Source organism: Lepisma saccharinum, chromosome 5 (genome assembly GCF_977018435.1).
Source record: "Lepisma saccharinum chromosome 5, izLepSacc3.1, whole genome shotgun sequence".
NCBI lineage: Eukaryota > Metazoa > Arthropoda > Insecta > Zygentoma > Lepismatidae > Lepisma > Lepisma saccharinum.
In genome coordinates, this window is record NC_139233.1 from 28,110,467 (window position 1) to 28,130,892 (window position 20,426).

The window sequence follows — 20,426 nt, forward strand, 5'->3', positions numbered from 1 at the left end:
TGGTAAAAGTGCTATGCACATTAAAAAATAATGAAATCTTACAAATTCATGTGATTTACATTCATCTTACAATGTTCCAGCTAACTTGTAATTGAGGGCAAACTCTTGAAAGAAACAATGATTTATATCCTTTATGGCAAAATGACCTTTGACAAAGTTTTCTACATGACAGTAGCGATATATGCATTCAGGACAACACATCTTCAGGTAAACAAAACTAGCAAACCCATGTCAATTTGGACCATACAAAAGCATTATACCAAAGAGCATTTGTTTTTTAATGAATCCTCAAACAGACCAAGTCATCTGACTGTTCCAGTAAATATAATCTTAACAACAGAAAGCAGAATGTCCTCAACGTTTACCACTGTGACAAACCACGGTAATTTTTTTGTTCAAACACCCATGAGATCTTTCGATTGCCATATGATTAAATATGTCAATTGGAACCTAAAAGCACCATACACAGAAGACGTTTAAATTTTTAATGTCTCCAAAACAACATAAGTTCTTTTGATTTCTTCATATTCACAAATCCTTGTCAAACTGGAGAGCATCAAATACATTAAGTCTGTGTGCACCTACGGCTCTGTGTTGCAGAACATTTTCTCACCAGCAGTGGAATTAAGACTTGTCTTAAAATTTCTATCATGTCATAAGGAGTGAACACAACTTCACAAAGCAACAAGTTCAAATTATAAAGCTTCCCATGCCAAAACTTATAAAAGCATAATACTTATGAAAATTTTTTTAGATAAAAAGAAATGCTAGTCACAAAATACTAGTTCCTTTGAAACTGTACAGAGAAGAAACAAACTAGTTAGTTACCTTCCATCTAGTCTCTCGACCAGTACAGATAGACCTTAAAAACTTCATACGTTGGAAATTGAATCAGAAGCTGGTAGTATCTATCAGTCTCAATAGCAACAACTTATCAATACATCAAAAGCTATTTAAATAATTTATAAAAATGCTTGTGCTTGAATTGCAAACCCAACAGGAATACTGAAGCACATAATTACAGAAACTGTTCTCCACCAATGAGCATCTTGATCTGATTTAGAACCAAATTTGTGTTCAAATTGATTCATATCACTGCAACAAAATTGTCTGCGCCTCTTGAAAAGGAAATAAAAATTTGATCCTTACCTTGGCTGCCATCCTGAGAATTAGAATCTTGAGACAATCCTGACACGCTGGCGAACATTCCTGTAGAAAGAAATTAAATTAAATTAAAGACTAAATCAGTACATCTGCACGGACAAAGTGCTATTGACAAGATAATGTGGGAGTCAAGTAACTGCACTGCAGTTGAAGGTGTACTTGTATAGCACCATTTTACACAACATATTGTGCTACATATACATTGCATTGAACCATGTAGAATAAATTATCCTTACTTGACATTAACATTATTTTTCTTGTGTATAATATTCTGCAATTTCCTTCACATCTCTATTCTAGTGTCGCCGTATCAATTTTGCTTTGATAGCATAAAATGTTCATTCATCTCAAGTACATCAGTTCCAGACAAATTATCCATATTCATAAAATACTAGAATTTGTCCACGGTTTTCTTTTTAACGGATCATTTGAATAGCCAATATTTTGTGATTTTTCTTAACATGAAAAGAAGCTACTGAACTTTCAACATTTTAAGTCATATTAAATCCTTTTCTTCCTTGAAGTAGTGAGTTAACTTTTCTGCAATTCCTGCATTATATGGAATTCCAGATCCAGATCATTGGTACTTACATTATTTTGCTGTATTTCACTGTACATATAATTTCAGTTTATATTTATTTTCATTACTCCATGCTTAACAATCTATGCTCAACAATCTCTTATTGTCCTGCCTCTCTATAGTATTTCTCCTCGGCATTGCTAATCCTCAGTGGTCAAAGTAGATTGGAATGCGGCAGGTTGATATCCTCTCCCAACAACATTTTCATGAAACATCCACCCAGTTAGCATAATTTAGTAAGCATTTCCCAACCTACTGCAGTTTTCCCATTCATCCATACAAGGATGTTCCCAACTATCCCCCAAACTGACCCAGTATGCCCCAGCCACGAATTCCCACCTTGAACACTGCTCATTCTGCAAACCCAGTATGCCCCAGCCACGAATTCCCACCTTGAACACTGCTCATTCTGCAAAGTTAAGACAACATATGAAACTTTTTTGACCATGGATGATAGGTGAAAAATGTATAAATGTAGTAAGAATTCATCTGGTAAATTCTGATGCAGAAGATTTTCAAGTTTTTATAGATCGTTAGATCTGTTGTCTGTTAATTACCTTTTCATGCATCATTACAATTTCTGCTTGTGTTGCTTTCTAATGATTATACACAGCGATGTTAAAAATGTTCTATTTCAGCACACAATATTGCCAGTAACAAAAGCTTCCATTTGAAGTTTATGTTTTATCTGCATCCCTTTCTCTCTCGATGAGGAGATGTGGATGGGGGGGGTAAAAATATTTACATTTTCTGTCATTTACTGCAAAGAATTTCTTCTTTCACGTGGAGGTTCTGTTTCCTATCTCAAACATCCGTCTTGTGATGAAGTGGTCGGTATAGCACCTAATTATGCCAGGCATGCTATGTTAAAAGTTATGTGTGGGGCATGGACATTTCAGTGTTTATTCATCTGTCATCAGGTCACTAGTCATGCAAATCATCATTGTGATTAACTTACACAGCAAGAAAATCAAATTGAAATACCTAAAAAGCTCGCAACTACAAACTAGCCTTTTTTTTCATTAACTACTGGCAGGCAGAAGTGGAGTAACATTCCCTATTAATTGCGCTAACACGTGAAAAGAAATCAACAGATCAACATTTTAAGCAATAGAGAAAGAGCAAAAGCTTGTGAATCATTATTTATAAGCATGCCATAAAATGGCACATTTATACCTTCCATGTTACAACAAAAGACAATACATGATAAAAAACTTTATATGATGCTCATAAGGGGCATTCCAATTGCTTAGTTGATGGATCCCATTTTAAACTGATTAGCCTATCTGAGCATAGAGTGGGCATAAAATAAACTTTGACAAGCACTAATGCATCTGTACAGTTCGTAGGCAGGAAAAATATCGAATAACTCACTCAAAAATGAACGCAGAGACACGGGACTCTTTTTTCCTGACGCCCACATTGTGCTCTGCCAGGTTATGCTCAGTTTGCCAAAGGTCATCTGGGATGGTCAGGATTAAGGATTGACAATATCGGAAATTTGATATATCAAGAAAATATTGTCACAGACCATACAATACATTTTTACATTTTTTCCGTATCGTGATATTGGCTATATATTGTCTCTACGATAAATATTGCCAAATATCATGATGATATATCACTGACATAATATATAACTAGGGAGACAAATTTATGGTAAACAAAAACTGAGGAGAGCGGTAAAAAAAATGTTAGGTCGGCGGTATATACCAGCGGTGAAAAAAAAATTTTGGCACACTTTTGAATGGTGAGAGGATACCAAAAAAATAAAAAATTAAGTTTTGTGATCAGCGTCTGCTTGTGTTATATATTCTCAAGTCTAACAATGAATCTATTCAGAAAATGGTGAACACTGAGAGCGTACGTTTGTTTACGTTTTGGCTTCGCAGGAGGGTGATTCATTCTCCAAGCCTTTCTTATCTTATATTACTCTTCACAGACAGACTAATCCTGATATCATTGCTACAGCTAGCAAGTTGAATATAACTGGAAGCTGTGAAGAGATTAAGAGAAAAAAATAAATGCAGTTGACGAGCACGACAATTAGCAAAGTTTTCGAATGGAGACTATGCGCACGAGAAATCAGAACTTGCAGCTTTTTCCGGTTTTTGCGTGTTTCCTACTTAATTCGATGATATTTCGCAGCTATTTCACGAAAAAGGCGTTAATTTCGTGGAAAAGCACACATTTCGCGTTACTTCGTGAATAAAATTTGCACATATTTCATCATTGGTGATGTAGTTATTTACAGAATGTTAGAAATTGCAACGTTTCTTCACATTTCGCATTTTCGTGCATCACGAAAATTCAATGTCCCTATATATAATGCTAAAAAATCATTATGATATATTGCCAAATATCGCGATGATTTAACACCTACCCGATATACAGTGTGTACATAAACTCCAGACCCACTTTGAAAAATTTATTGTAGATAAAATGTTAGGAGTATCGAGTAACAAAGTAGATTATTTTAAAGAGTAAAGTATAATTTTTTTTTTGTATTGCAGGTGTTTCTAGAAGTTCCATTTTCTGCCGCTAGAGAGTACCAGATTCATCATGGTGCTTTCTCAACCTGAGAAGGCCTTTTGTGTGCTACAATATGAGAAATCAAAAAGTGCTACAGATGTCCAAAGGAAATTTAGGCTCATGGAGGCAGGAGGCTTGGGTTCACTGCTCATGCCAGGTCTTGAAACATGGAATAATGGAGTGGGACCTCACACCTGCTGCACTTGTACCTTGTTCTCTTTTCCTTCTTACGATCACTACACACACTGTATCTCCCGAAGGTTGTCATTTGTGGCCAATGGCCAATCCCTTGAGCCTCCTTTTTCATCACATTGGCTACAGACAAGTAGAAAATAAATTCCCTAATTTTCTACGTTTCTCACGACAAATTTCGCATTTTCCCTGACAATTATAAACTAAATCCACATTTATGTAAATGGAAACAAACTCACACAGCTTGCAAGTATGTATTCTGTGGCTTATATTAAAAACTGGGAAATAGTGAATTTGGAAAATTATTACGATTCACATGTTTTAAAGAGGGATCCGCTTTGAATGACACGCATTAGGTTATAAATGATAGTATCTTCTCTCAGGTTTGTCGTAGAAACTTCAGGTTTGTTTTCATTTGCTCAGGATAGTGTAAGCTTACATTTAAATAAGGTTTCAGATCAGTGTATCAATAATCATGTATTTTATGTATAGTGTTATGTATTTTTTTTAGAAAAATAAATGACTAACTTCAAGACCGAATTTCGTGCAATGCCTCTCTTCAATTTCCCCCACATTTTATATATAGGTAGCTCAGTGTGTACTAATGCTTGATGGAAAAATTGAGATGGGCGGTTCAGAGACAGGGTGATAAAAAATCATTTGCTAAAAGTTAATCTTATAAAAAATGCTTATGTATTTAGCACGAAGTATGAAGTACAATATGTTTAGCCGTAAAATAAAAAAAAAAATTTGTTCACTATGTGTGAAGGTAAGCATAGGCATAGCCTGGCCGGGGAAAAGGGAAGCATTTGCAACCTCCAAAATTTATAGATTAATTAAAAATTACAAGTTTAATATATTTTCTAAAGCTCCTGGCACTTGAGGAACAAAAAAAAAAAAAAGTAATTATTGTGATTTTTCAAATGTATTTAGCAAATAATCTTTGACACTATTTTTATGGGATGGAAAACTTTGTGATTCTCTCAACCCAAACATAGTTCCCAATTTACGCCCATGAAGATAGTACCTAATAATACTTACTCTATTGTAATCTACGCATTGCCGAAATTTCATGCACTATAAATTGTGCCGTTCACATTTTCTGTTCCCAACTGTAAAAAAAAATATATCTGTACCTTCTCTGGATGCTACGTAAAAGAATTTTCTTGGAATTGCTGGCCTGGCAAGCAAGCTATGCTTTGTTGCATGCTAACTTCATCCACACTTTACTTCAATTCATATCTAATTGTGAAAACTTCAGGATTTTAGGTGGACTGTCGAGCTAGTAAAAAGTCATTGTCGAAGGAGTGGATATTTGGATCTTGTTGAACTTGGAATGGAGTAGAAAGAAATAGGTGCGAGTGGAATCAATGACACCATATTCAAAATACAGTGGTCTGCATACAAACTATTTCTTAATTAAAATCGTTCAAGCAAAGTTGACTGTGTTTCATCTTTTATTTGCAGTACAGAGGTTGTTCGCTTTATAACCGACCATTGTCGATTCGGTGCTGCCACCTGGCATATCATGCTGGAACTATGGTCTGCTGGCGGGAGCAGTGTTGTGTCTGACCTTGTAGGTGCGTGAGTGTTGGTAGTGTATGTTATCAAATGGCACCGAAAATCAACCGGTATTGGGAGGGTTACGTAATGGCCTCTTTCTATGCCAGTTTTCATACGTAGGCATTGTGAACCTGTATGAAAGGTACCTGGCGGGTTCCAAATGGAAGAAAGTTGTCACAATGGATGAATCATATGTCCATCTCACTGCTGGTGGTCACATTCGGGCAATCACATACCGTAACATTGACGGCAAGGGGCGCAGCAACTTTGTTTGTCAGTGCAGAGAAAGTTTCCCTCGTGACTTTCTGGTTGTGACAGGATTTGCATATGAGGGTAAGTTGATGGTACGCAAGGTGGACAAAAACGTGAAGGTGGATGCCAGATACTTCCAAGACTCCATTCTGACACCTATCTATCGGAGAGACATCCCACAATTGTATGGAATGGACGCGAACCAGGTGATGATCCATATGGACAAGGCTTCGAGTCATACCGCCAGAACATCACTACGTTTTTATCAGGAAATGGCAGAGGAATTAGGAATTTGTGTCATTCCATTTGAAGACATTCCTGTGAAAAGCCCAGATGCCAGTCCAATGGATTTTTGCTCATTTGGACTGTTGAAACAACGTGTCTTCAACATCGCCGCCCGCGCACCCTGGATGGTCTATGGAAAGCTTGAAGGGAGGAGTAGGACAGAATTCCCATGCCTGTCCTCCGCCGGAGCTTGCTGCAATGGAAACTGCGATGCCGGGCAATAGTCCACAATGCTGGGGATCCAATAGAACATGATCGGTGGTGGCGGCACGGTATCTCTTAAGGTGAGTACCCATCAAAGATGGTCGGATATAAAGCGAACAACCTTCTGTAGTAATGTAAGTATATGAAGAAATTATGTACTAAAAAAGGTAAAGTGTTCCCCTGTGCATAGCACCACGCCATGAAGGTGTATAGGGGGTGTGCCCACTTTCTTGATCCAGTCGTGAGTGGGGGTGATGTGATTAGCATCATGCCCCTGACCACCTTTACCCCCCCCCCCCAGGGTTTCCCCCAGGTACCCATGTTATTCGACGGTGGTTGGGTGCCGGGGCCGCTTCCACCATTAGAAAAGTTCAATGTCTAGAAACACAATTTGTATTTTTTAAGTTTCTTTCACAGTAACTGTAAAGTAGCTCACAGTTACTGTCAAAGTACCAGTAACTGAGTTACTTTTTAAATGAGTGACTGTAACTCGGTTACTTGTAAAAAGTAACTTACCAAACACTGTAAACAGACTGTACCCTAATTACCGAACACTGTAAATAGACTGTAGCCTAAGTTCAAAACAGTGCATACTTAACCTTTTGGGTCCCAAGCGTCTCATTCGAGATACTCAAATGTAACCCTCACGGTCCCAAGCATCTCGATCGAGATGCTGTGTCAAGGTCGTAGTTTTTACGTTATAACTTTTCTATTTTTGGCTAGAATTTTGATTTTTTTTATATTGTTCCTAACACATGTATTTAACAGAAATGTTTTTTTGCATTTTTTTTGTCTTCATGAAAATGGAGGGGAAAAGGGGCTTCTCTTTTGCGTCTCCTTTCAAGGGAAAATTTTTGCCGACAAAGGAAGACCAGCTTTGTTGTTCTAAAGCAATGCTTTTCACTCCCGCCTGTTAACTGCATTCGAAGGAAACTTTGTTTACCAGTATCCAATGTCAAAATGAAAGTTTTCCGTGAGGGCTCAAGCAGGGGGTGGTGGGTAGGGGAGGTGGAAGACTGGTTGTTGAATCTGCGTTGTGCAAATGGAATTTCGAAGCGCATTGAAGGAAACCTTTGTTTGTGAGCACAAGTGTTCCACAAGGTTAAACATAGGTTACCCTGCATTGTCCAAAAATAGAATAAAATAAAATAGGGATATTTTTTGAGTGAAGAGACAGACTTCCAAGGACTTTTTTGTCATCTACGTGTTTTTTTTTTGTGGTTGTGAAAAGTGTGCTAGTGTCGTTTGTGCCTGCTGTGTCCCCAAAAGGGTTATAGTCGACCATGGCTGCTCCCCGTGATCTCCGTTCTGATGAAATCCGAGATGAGCTGGAGGATATGGATACAGACTCCGAGTGGGATGAAGAAGAGCTTGACATTCCCTCTGATATATCAGAATCTGATTCTGATGATATGTCACAAAGACCTTCCCCTTCCCCTCCTCCTGCTCCATCCGACTGGCAACCCCATTCCCGAACTGGTAGAACTGCTCCCAACCCCCAAACTTTCCTAGGACAGACTGGACTGAAGCTTTGACACGCTGACGATGCATCCTCTTCCTTGGACTTTTTTTCCTTGACTTTCTCCGAAGAAATCTTCCAGCATCTGGTGACTGAGACTAACAGGTACTACCACCAACATATCACACAGCACCCAATGACAAAGCCCAAATGTGACGTGACCATTGACGAAATGAAGACTTTTGTTGGTTTGACAATACTGATGGGACATGATCGCAGATTACGTTGGCGAGACTACTGGTCCAGAAAACCCCACCTTCAGACACAGTTTTACGGACAACATATTTCACGTAACCCCATTCTTAAAAAAAAGTATTTTCATGGGATTTCCCCCCTTTCCCCCTCCATATATATGCCGAATGTGCATAAATTATATATATTGGCTGAATCTGTGATTCATTCTGCGTACAACGGTATATCGTTCATATCTACAGGGCAAATAGTCTCCGAGCTAAAGTCATCTCAAGGTACCGCTGCATTTTGAAGCTTGAATCAGTGGCGTGCCGACCATTCCTTTTGGGGGTACAACTCAAGTTACATTGGTCATATGATAATAATGCAAATATTTTTTTGTTCCTTACATGTCAGCGATCATTTCCATGTGCATGTCCACAGTCATGTACTTTTTTTCTTGAGGGGAGGGTGGGAGAACCAAATTTTTTTTTTCCGAAATTCTGGAATTTTGAGAGCCCCCCTCCCCCGCCACATATATGCCGAATGTGTATAAATTTCATATAGTCTGAATCTCTGGTTCATTCCGCGTACAACGGTATATCACTCATCTCTCTAGGGCCATTAGTCTCCAATCTACACTCATTTAATTGAAACTCTGCATTTTGCTCAAAATCGGCTCGGGACCGAGAGGGTTACATGTGAAAATGGCCTTGGGACTCAAAAGGTTAATCTTCCTGGTGCTGTTGTATAGTACTTTGCAATCGCTGACACATTGTACTACGGGTTGTTGTCATTTCACCTTACGTCATTAATAAGAAATTTATGCCTCTAATACTATTTCTACAGAATTTGTACTTCATTGCTGCACTTGTTACTTGATACTGTAGATGTCTATACAAGCCTTCTAAGTGTTCCAACCACCCCATCACAAGGAGATTTTCTGTGGTATGTGGCATAAAAAGCTCCATTTGGAAAAACTTCAATCAGCACAAATGTGTATTATTAATTCTTACTTCATATTACGTATCCCCATGAAGAGTAGCAAAAAAAATACATATTGAGATAAAATGCACAAAAAGAATGTTCTTGAAGAAAATTTGCTAAACTTGAGAATGCTATACCGCGTTTGGTACAACCTGTCCCGGTTCCCGCGCTAGCTGGTCGCTCCCTTTTCTCCGTGCTGGGGAAAGTCAAAGCCAGGCAGCCAATTAAAATACGCAACGTCACAACAGCGTCTACGTAAGCGCCTCTCTTCTGGCTTCCATTCGCTCCTCGCTGCCCAGCAGACAATTTTTTCCTCGTTTCTCATTAGCACCGAAACTGTCGAGCGCTCCCTAGCGCGGGAAAGGGGACAGGTTCTACCAAACGCGGTATAATGATGATGATTATATTTTTTGAAAAAATTGAAGACAGTTGCAACTAACTTAGATACAGTGGAACTTCGATTTTACGTTGTTCAGGCTATAAATAAACTAACTATACATAAAATACACGATTATTGATACACTGATCTGAAACCTTATTTAAATGAAAGCTTACACTATCCTGAGAAAAAAAAAAACTTGAAGTTTCTACGGCAAACCTGAGAGAAGATACTTTATTTATAACCTAATGTGTGTTATTCAAAGCGGAGCCGCATGTGGCATACACAGAGATTTTTAAAAATGCGTACCTTCTGAACCCCTTGATCTATCTCAAAAAAGTTGTCATTTTTGTAATCAGCATCAAAAGTTCTACAAGTATACCTAATTTTATCAAAATCTGAGATGGTGGGTGACATTTTCACAAAATTCTGGATGATTTGATATGGAATGACCCACCAGCCATTTGCAGCAGTACACACTATTCTGCCAGGACCAGTCTTTCTCCCACTTTTTGCCATTATGAACAGCGTTGCTCCACAGCACAGACTGTAGGGACAGACTGTAGTTATAAATTTCATCACTTTGATATTTTCGATCACCCTAAGTTTGTGAAAACGTCAAATTGAAGTTGCACTGTAATCAGGGGGTAGAAAACTACATGAATTCGCACCTGAATTCTTAAACGCAATATTTTTTTTTTTTTCATATTTTGAGTTGCATTACGGAAAATTCCATTACCTCTTTTTGTTTTTACGTGCTGTGTGTTTTTTTTTCAATATATGTGTTTTTTTCTGTATCATGTCCATCAATCAGAATAAACATGACATAGTAATTCTTGCATTCTTGCTAGGCAAATTTTAAAATCTGCAGCAATATGGTGGAATGCATTGCATAGTTATTCATACTGTTACCGGGTCCTTTGTAAGGGCACTTCGGTGCAGAATTCATTACTAAATTAAATGTTTTAAGATCACATGTCGTAGATTATCTTAGTTGGATTCATGTCTTTTTTGACCCATGTTAAGGAGAAAAAAAAATATCCTGAGTTAGAGGAGACCTGGCAACTGAATTATTTTTAGTTTTGTCAACCCCTAACCTTAGTAAGTGGAGCTCCATAAATTCTTGAGTTGGAGCCATTGTTATGGTATTATAATGGTATGATCACCAATACCCTCTAAACCACCTTAAGGCTATTTGCACACACCAATAACATCGACTGCGACCCTACCTCGATATTGTGTACACCAAGAAACAACGGGGGTAAATGGGACAGGCGCACACATAACCCTGCACGACAAATTTCCTGGAAGGACCTTTCTATGGTCCAATGCATCCGGAGATCCCCTCGACACATCGAAAGTCGGGCCTAGCCCCCGTGCCTCTGGCAATAAAAAAGGGGACACAGAATCAAGCCATAAAATTTAGCTGGAAGTTATTTTGAAGCAGGGAAGCGATGCCTACCCTAGCATAATTATGCTAAACCTAGCACAATTTGAGTTTTGTTGACACCTAGTACTCTGTGCTTTCATAATGGGAAAATCTAGCATAATTTGTAAACTTGCTCTCTGGGAGGGAAGAATTCACTTCAAAGGACGATATTTTGAGAAATTAAAAATAATACCCAGCCTTTCCAACCACATCCTTTCATCTTCTCTTTATTCTCCAGTTTAGCTCGTGAGGAACATTTCATGGCAAGAATCGGCAAACAGTTGTGGGGCACAAATAAAACAAATGTTCCACTTTGTAGTAGACAAATCATCTCAAACTTTCTCTACTTCAATGATGAACTCATCTCGGAAAATAGATGCATAACTTAAAATTACAATCATCCGAATAATAATCATAATAATAAATTAGTTACTAATTATCAATAATAATAGTTTATTGTTCTTTAGATCCTAGCACACTTTATCAGCATTTAGCATAATTTCACTGATCAAACAGTTTTACTTATCGGGAGGTTGGCAACGCAGGGCAGCAGCCATCAGGCATTCATGCCTTCCCTCCAAGGTCATGGGAAGAACCCAGACTGTGTTCATGCATGTGAAAAACACGTTTCCGGTGTCGATGTTGTCGCGGAAAACTACCCCGGCAAAAGAACGGTAGGTGTGCAAGCATGCTTAACCTCACTATCTCAAAGTCATACCTCTACCCAGGAACCTACTGCCGAGAGACTCTCAAGCCAAGAGCTAGTTAAACGGAGATGTGAAATTAAACCTAGATCTCCACATGGTAGTCAGGTGCTTTACAAATGTAACAAATATGGCTCTCTAATAGCTTGACCTGGGGTAGACAAGGCTGACAATAATTCACGCACCAGCCCCTTTTTCTCAGGAGCAGACATTATGTTTTTAAAATTATTTACTTATTTTTCAAATACGATTTCAGAAAGCCATGAATCCATCCAACTAAGATAAAACTACACATTTTGAAATCTGACCTTAAAACACATAATTTATTAATTAATGAATGACTGGATTGGAAGTAATTAGTTCTCGTGCTGGAGGGTCTTCCTACAGAACTCTATATACAGAGCTCTACTGGTTACAGCATGAATAACTATGCAATGCATTCTAACACATGGCTGACTCTACCAAATTGTTGCAGATTTTAAAATTCAGCTACAACAGTGCAAAAATTTATAATGGCATCGATATATATGTGATTTAATTATACATGTGATACAGTAAACACACAAATATTGGAAAAAAACACATACAGTGCTCATCATTTTAAAAATGGTGATGGAATTTCTATGAGTGAACTCAAAAAAAATTAAAAGAGCTGAATTTGAAAATTCAGGTGACAGGTGAAAATTTTCAGGTGCCTTGGTGGCTGGGCACCCTGTATTTTTCTACCCCTGTGCTCCACCATGATGTATATGTTCTTAAATATCAATAACTCAATTCAACAATAATAATGCTGGACAAACAAAAAAACTAATAACGGGGGGGAAAAAAGCACACAAACCTGGAATTCCTTCCTTTGACATAGGCGACTGGAGCGAAACTGATGGTTCAAGCGAACTAGAATGAGGTAGAGAGAGAGATGCTTTACTGTCAATTGTATCCTGTTCTACAGGAGTAATTTGCAACTGAGACGAAATCATGCTCATAGACGGAACTATAGTGTCGGAAGTCTGTCCTGAATGACCGGCAGATTCGGTCGACAAATGATTTGAGGCTTGATCATCAGACATCACTTTAGAGGGTCCTTCACTAGAATATTCGTCTTGGGAGTAATCGGGTGGTTCAATCTTTGGTTTGGTAACTTCCAGGAACTCTATATCGTCATCGTTTGTATCTGGAGAAGGGGGTGTAGGAGGCCTTGGTGGGGGTTCAGTGCGCATTCTCTTGTATGGGACAGCAGGACTTGGTGGTTGCGAGTGCTGCTGCGGTATGGGCGGAGGCGGTTCTTCTTTCGGTTGAACCGGCTTTGGCCTTTCCGGACGCTCCTCAGGTGCTGGGCGTCGTTGTTGTTGTTGTTGTTTAGGTGAGCTCTGGAAAATAATAAAAACATATTATGTTGCTTTTTCTTTTATCGATCTCAGCATCCATTCATACATTGATCATTGTGTGATTTAATTATGTGCAGCATGCGGATGGTTCTCAAGAAAGGTGGCAATTATAATATATAGAAATTTGTGTGCATTTCCTTCCAGCTCTGCTCCGAGTGATCAAGATGTTTATTCTTGTGTCAGGTGAAAAATAAAAGTTACAGTTTTGCTTATCAAAAGGTGCAGAACATAAAGTTTTTTAATTCTTTCTGGAGACCAAATTTCCATTATCGTCACATCAAACCAGTTTGAGAGATTAAAAACAATGATGTTTTTTCCTTCCCACTGGATGAGTCATTGCTGTTATCCACAATGCAGAGAAGTATCTCTGTCAAAGAAAACGTTATGAATGAAAGCAGTTACCGGAAGTTGTCGGCTACCAGACCAAGTTGCTCTCTCATGGGAAACTACTGAAACTGGTGTTCAGAGCTAGACAGAGAGACGAGACTTTCAGGCACAAAAAATATGGAACATTCCAGCGATCTTATTTCGCATTGCTCATGTGGTGCTGTTGAATATTTCCAAGATGGTGCATTCAGTGATGAAAGAGCTTAATCTGCCACGCACATTAACATAGAACGCACATTAACATAGAACGCACATTAACAAAGAATGCAAGTCCAGCGGACCTTTGGGGCTGCTTCCCCCAAGTTGTCAGCAGCTCTTAGAACAAGGAAACAAGTCAAAGTCAATTTAAAAAGACATCCAAGCTTTCTCCACATCTTATCTTCTCTCCTCGACTTACGTATCTGTCTACTTCGAATTAAGCAAAACCAGTTTTGACAAAGGGTCTTGCAAACAACTTTGTATTAAAATTATCCACATTTCAGTTTATCCATACCGAAATACATTAAAAATCCAATCATTGCTTGGGGAATGGGAAGAACTTCAGATTATAGGGTGCTTCAAATTAACCAATATTGTATTAACAAGGTTTTCCTGTATTTATATAAAAAAAAATCTGTGTATGACACTGTCTGGGTGTTTCTTCCCAAGAAGCATTGCCATGTGGAAAGATGCACATCATAAATATTCTCTCAAAATAAAAAATAAGGTCACAATATTTGACATGGTTTTCAGATCTTCCATATTGTAATGATAGAATAACTACATGATCCTTTACTTATTTTTTTGTTTTTTGTGTATGTTCAATATTATTTTTTGTTCAAGGAATATTTTTTTATTCAGTTTCCAATATAAGGTGTTGTAAGGCTGGCCTAGGTGACTGTGGAAGCCAGTTTGCAGAAGGCAGTTAATTTTAAAATCTTGTCCCTTCAACCCTGAAGGGGGTGGAAAATTCCAGTTTACTAGCTCTTTTCGAATTGCCTATATGAGGGAATCAATTGAGTAACAGGGGTTGGCATTCTTACGTTTTTTGGGGGAGAGGGGAGAGCTTGGAAGGTTCTCTCGGTGCCGGTAGAGTGGCTGTGGCTAGTCCTTGGGCTAGCGGTCACAGGTCAACCACTTATTTCATGGAAATGTATAGGTAAGTAAGGCAACGAATAATCTACAGAGCATATTATTATTGATATTAGAGAAACATCGTTCAAGCGATTTCGTAATCGATTAGGGGACCCATTTATTTCAAGTATAACTCCACACGTTGGCGAAGAGCCAAGTACTTTGTTGCACAAAGCTATAGTTTAAAATTGTAGATTCCACACTGTGAAGGTGTCTTGAATTTTCTTTAATCTGGGATTAAAGGGACAGTGGCAGTGGGTAAGGAAATTAACAGTTTTCAGAATTTCATGAATAGCGCTAATTAGTTGTAATTTCACACACACAATCAAATGAACCTAATAGACGGAAGTTAGAAGCAGCGATCCACCGTCCCTACCCTACGAAAGTGGGTCCTGTTAATCCGTCATTGACTTTCACAGCAGGTCTTGCTTATTTCCTTGGCAATTCATAATCATACTTCTATCCCGTTGTTAAACAATTTTTGATATAATATACCCATAAAAAGTCGACTGTGTAGTCATTTCTTGACACTTGAGTTTCACCCCTCCCTTATGCTTTCCCGCTTTTTAAGTTTCCCTCATTTTAAGTTTTTTATTTACGGGCCCCTTAAAAAGGTAAAATCGTGGTTTGACTATATTGACAAGAACACTAAACAAATTCCAGCACAAAAAGTAACCATGCCAGTTAGCTTATTTAGCACTGGTTGACATTTTCAAGGCAATAAGAACAGATAAGGAGAGTAAAATCTTTACATCAGTCAACTGGAAAACTACTGTATGAACATACTGCCGAGGCAGAAGTTTTCAGCTGACTAATGTGCAAACTGCTTCTTATGTCTTTATCGCCTTGATGGTGACACCAAGAGTTGTTTCAAATAATGTAGCAAACATTTTGGGATAAACAAGGATGTTATCTTACCCTTTCTGGCTTATCATTATCCCCTGTCAAGCCTTTGATTTTCAGCATCTCAGCAGTCTTTAGGAAACTAGTCAGGTCATCCTGTCGCACATTTACTTCACCTCTGTACATAAATTGCAAGATAGCCTGCAATTCCTTATGGCCAACATCCTTTAAAATTACAATTGGATGTTTACATGGGTTCGCCTGCAAGAAGAAAATACACATATGGTTACTTAATCGTCCAATAGAAGAATTCTATAAACATATTTATATTAAAAAATTACTACATTTTACATGTTAATGAGTCTGCACCGTGGTAATGCGGTCTAATGGACTACTTGACTTGTGCTGGTTTGTCTCTCCTAGGGGGGGGTAAGGTAAGATAAAGTTCTTTATGCACAACATAGGACCGTGCCATGAAGGCACATATTAGGTATGTAAGGTTGGGCCACATTGTCGATCTCAGCCATTTTGGAGGATGTGATCAGCACCATGCTCCAGCTGCCTTTACACCCAGGCAGCCATTGATTTAAGGCTGGGTGAGTTCCATAGATGCATTATGTGGGGAGAAGGCCATAAAATCCCAACCTTAGATCACCCATCTCAGGAATAGAACCCAGTGTCCGCTGCGTGGCAGTCAGATGCCCTAACGACTAGAGCACAGTGGCTCCTATGGGGACATATAACAACTACCAGGTGTGCTGGTTAATAATTCTTAATTTCGTCGCTGGATGGCGCTGGAAGCAAGGGTTGGTGCACAGTCTGAACTGTTACATCAGTGTGTTGCCAGGACAGTATCTGAGGAAGACCCTGATACAGGGTTGAAACTTGATGTTTGAAGTGTTTTCTCTTTTTTCTACTGAAATAAAGACTGCCTTAGTCAGCATATTTAGTGCTTTCTCATTCATGAAAACAAGGCTTAATCATGCTACTATTTTTCATCTATATCCTATATTGTAAATGGAATTGTGCTTATGCTGAGCTTATGTTATCTGCACATTGATGTTTTTATTTCAATGCATTATCCTTATATTCTGAAAACAGTGACTGAATGAGGTGATGGAAAAATCACCTACAATTAACTTTGCCCTTGGCTCCACAGTCTGGCAAAAAATACTATTGTTATGGAATTACTAAGACATGTCCAAAAAATTCTTGCAATTGACATTCCTTCTGTCAGACAAGTCATGTACTGGCAGGAATCAAGATGAAATAGTTGTGCTTCAAGAAATTGTTATCCCTATACATTTGTGAATCAGTCAGTCTTTGTGAAAGCAAAAATTCTCGATTGTAAATATAATTTCTGGACTTTTGACTGACTTCCTTTTTTCTTTACATTTTCATAACTTTCATGACTGGTAGACACCCTGAATATGATCTTGATTGAGATCTACCTTCTATGTCTATTGTATATCTGCACCCTACAGTGTGGTGGATGACATTGGAATTGAAACATGACAGGAAAAGCAGCAACCGTGTTGCTAGGGAGCCATTATATTTGGACACTTTCAAAGGTATTTTATTGTTATTGTAAATGGGACTACATTCCTAATTCCTAAGGTACAATGTACACTACATGTCCAGTTACTAAGCAAGATGTGCTGAAAAATATAAGTGATTCATATGGCGGATTACCTAGTGGAGCACCTTGTACTTTCCCTTAACACACTACAATTCCACAGCTTTCATATCATTTACAAAGCTCTCTCTCCCTATTATACAGCGTGTCCCGCTTATACATATAATAAAAGGAAAAAATCACATCTTTTTTATTTACCAATATTGTTTGTCCAAACTTTGTACAAACATGTAACAACTCAGGAATTTTGTTTACAAATCAAGAAAACTAGCGCACTTCCACATGTGAACTGTTAGTGGCACGGCAAATGTCAAACGGGTTGTCAGCCTCAAGCCACATGTTTTGAAGCATGTGCGGGGTAATATTGCTTACTGCAACCACAATTCTTTCATGCAAGTCTTGCAAATCTCTAACCGGTGTACAGTAAACTTTTTCCTTAACATAACCCCACCCCCCCAAAGAAAATCACACACCGTGAAGTGTGGCGACCGTGGAGGCCATTCAATAAAATTCAAACCTCTTCCTATCCATTTTCTATAGAAATTCTCGTCTAGTAAGTCTCTAACGAGGTTCGCTTAACTCTATTACCCATTTATTTATTGAAATGTACGATGGAACTACTACTTTAGCACCCAGACCATAACGTGCACGAAATCGTCTCGGCACAAGTGTCACAGACTTCACTTCAGACAATGTTAAAACACAAAACACCTTTTCTTGTGGCGACCACATGACGAATAGCTACTGAGAAACTGATAATATCAGTTTTCAAGACATTCTGGCTACTGCGCATGCGCAACTACCACTGAATGTGTTCCTAAAAAAAAAAATTTCTGAGTCACTCTTTAAAATGAAACAACAATCACATCATTCTGACAGTTTGTTTAGAAGTTATGAATTTTTCTTTTATTATACGTATAAGTGGGACACGCTGTATTTCAAGAACATATTAATTATTCCTTGATGGGACAGGTAAACACAGGTTTTTGGTAGAATGAAGTCCCAAACTTTTCCAGGCTCTCCAAGCAATTTTAAAATAATGTTCCCAACCATTCAGCAGTGTTTTAGCATGCTGTTAACTGAACTTGCTATTCAAGAGAACAAAGCTCTCCCAACATTGTACAAAATAGATGAACAAAAATAAAACTATAAAAATATTTTATGTAGAACATCAAGAAGCTGGTTCAAGAAAAGCGGATTTTGAATAATCCCAATTTTCCTCACTTTCCCAGGGCCAGGATTTTCATGTTAGTGGGAACCCTGACATATCACTTGGAACACATTTCTCCTGAAGATACTAGACCATAAAAAACAACCTGCACCTTGACAATCACACCATGTCCTCCACTGCAAAACAGCTGAGCCCACAGAAAACACCAAATTAAAATTTGGTACCCAACTGTTATGCAACATAGAGCAACAATAAACAAAAGAACCTTTGAATAAAAGCCTTCATGCATCTTCCCCTCCACGTACGAGTACGATACACAGGACATGCAGTTCTGAGCAGGTCCTTTTGCCTGTAGTCTCATAATAGTTGTCTAGTCATCAACAAGTCCACTTTTCAAAAGGCCTAAGGCAAAAAAACTAAAATACACACGCACACACTAACGTGCACGAAACTTACCTTGAACAACGTCTTGAAGTAAGGACTGCATACAGACAACACTATCTTGTGAGCCTGCACAAACTGCCCATCGCAGGCCAACGTAACATCCACCAAATCTTCCTCCTCCAGAAGATCATGGAAACCAGCAGTCAAGTTGCTATGGAAATTATTCCAACGCAATGAAAATTGCTCAGACTCATCCTCCAGTCCCATCATGCTGACTAGTCTAACTAAAAAATAGATTTCACACTATACACCTCCTGCAAGAGAGAGAAAAAGAAGTACACTTTAGAAGAATTACGCTTTTTGCAATTGGTTAACATGTAGAAATTGAAACAACTAACAATGATGTTAACTGTGGTATATGGCCAGTTCCACATTTTAAAAAGCGTCAGGTGGATAGTTTCAGGCACCATGGCGACCAGGTGCCCTGTATTTCTCTATCCCTGCCTATGAGGATAATTATATTCCATCCCTTGCTGCCACAGTTGCCAATTTTAAGATTTCTTTTCGTGCTCTGTCATCATGGTTCCATGTAACCATCACAAACAGTAGTCAAACAAGCTCAAAATCATCTATCCTAGATGTTTAGAAAAGACAAAACTGAAGTAACACCTGTAGTTTTCAAGAAAAAGCACATTAACCCTTACACGACCGAGCTTTTTTTCACGGTAAACGCATGAACAACCGAGGCATTTTCAGCGGGAATTTTAAACTTCCACATGCTTTTATATAAAATTTTATATCTCCGGAAGTAAGAAAGCTGGACTTACAAATTATACCTCATTTTGTTCAGTACAGATGTGGCTATAAGCCTATGACATAAAAACAAAATTTTCCGTTATCAGGTAGAAGAAGAAAAAGAAAGAAAAACTTGTATTTTTCTATGAAATTTGAAAATCAGCAGGCCGCCACACAGCAACACCGCGATGTAAGTGTGGAAAATTATTATTTTAGTGCGTTCGTTCCCTTGGTAAAAGTAAAGTAAAGTGCTCCCCTGTGCTTAGCATCACGCCATGAAGGCATATAGGGGGTGTGGGGGTAACGCCCCACACTTTCTTTATCCGGTCGGGAGTGGGGGTGATGTGCTCAGCATCATGCCTTTACCCCCCCCCCTAGGTTTCCCCCAGGTACCCATCTCATTCGATGCTGGGTGAGTGCCCGGGCCGCTTCTAACGTTAGAAAAGTTCCCGGATTTGAACCGGCCGGGGATCGAACCTGGGACCTTTAGCATGGTAGTCAGACGCGTTACCAACTGAGCCACGTGGCCACTAGGATTTGTAAGTGCCATTACAAATCCTAGAACTGAGAAAATAACTATAATAAAATTTTAAAAAAACATGTAACGACATTTTCGGAGGGCTGCCCCCTCCCCATATAACCCAAATGAAATAAAAACCTTACTGGTTGTTTATCACATACCTCAAGACTCATGCAGAACTAAAAACATGTATATCCGAACATAAACAGAGCCACAGTATGTCCCAAAAGT

The 20,426-nt window shown here is 38.6% G+C and overlaps 1 protein-coding gene across 50 annotated transcripts in view; it reads right to left on the minus strand.

Annotated features, from left to right (window-relative positions):
• The window catches only part of LOC145987728 (uncharacterized), a 319,042-nt gene that overhangs the window by 287,264 nt on the left and 11,352 nt on the right, over nucleotides 1-20,426 (minus strand). For all 50 annotated transcript variants that reach the window (XM_083122351.1, XM_083122375.1, XM_083122365.1 and 47 more), the window contains exons 2-5: nucleotides 18,953-19,194; nucleotides 15,765-15,950; nucleotides 12,800-13,328; nucleotides 1,150-1,209 (exon numbers count right to left, since the gene is read on the minus strand). In XM_083122351.1, the coding sequence (XP_082978477.1) occupies nucleotides 1,150-1,209; nucleotides 12,800-13,328; nucleotides 15,765-15,950; nucleotides 18,953-19,150 (973 nt within the window). In that variant the 5' untranslated portion in view covers nucleotides 19,151-19,194. The remainder of the gene's footprint in view (nucleotides 1-1,149; nucleotides 1,210-12,799; nucleotides 13,329-15,764; nucleotides 15,951-18,952; nucleotides 19,195-20,426) is intronic.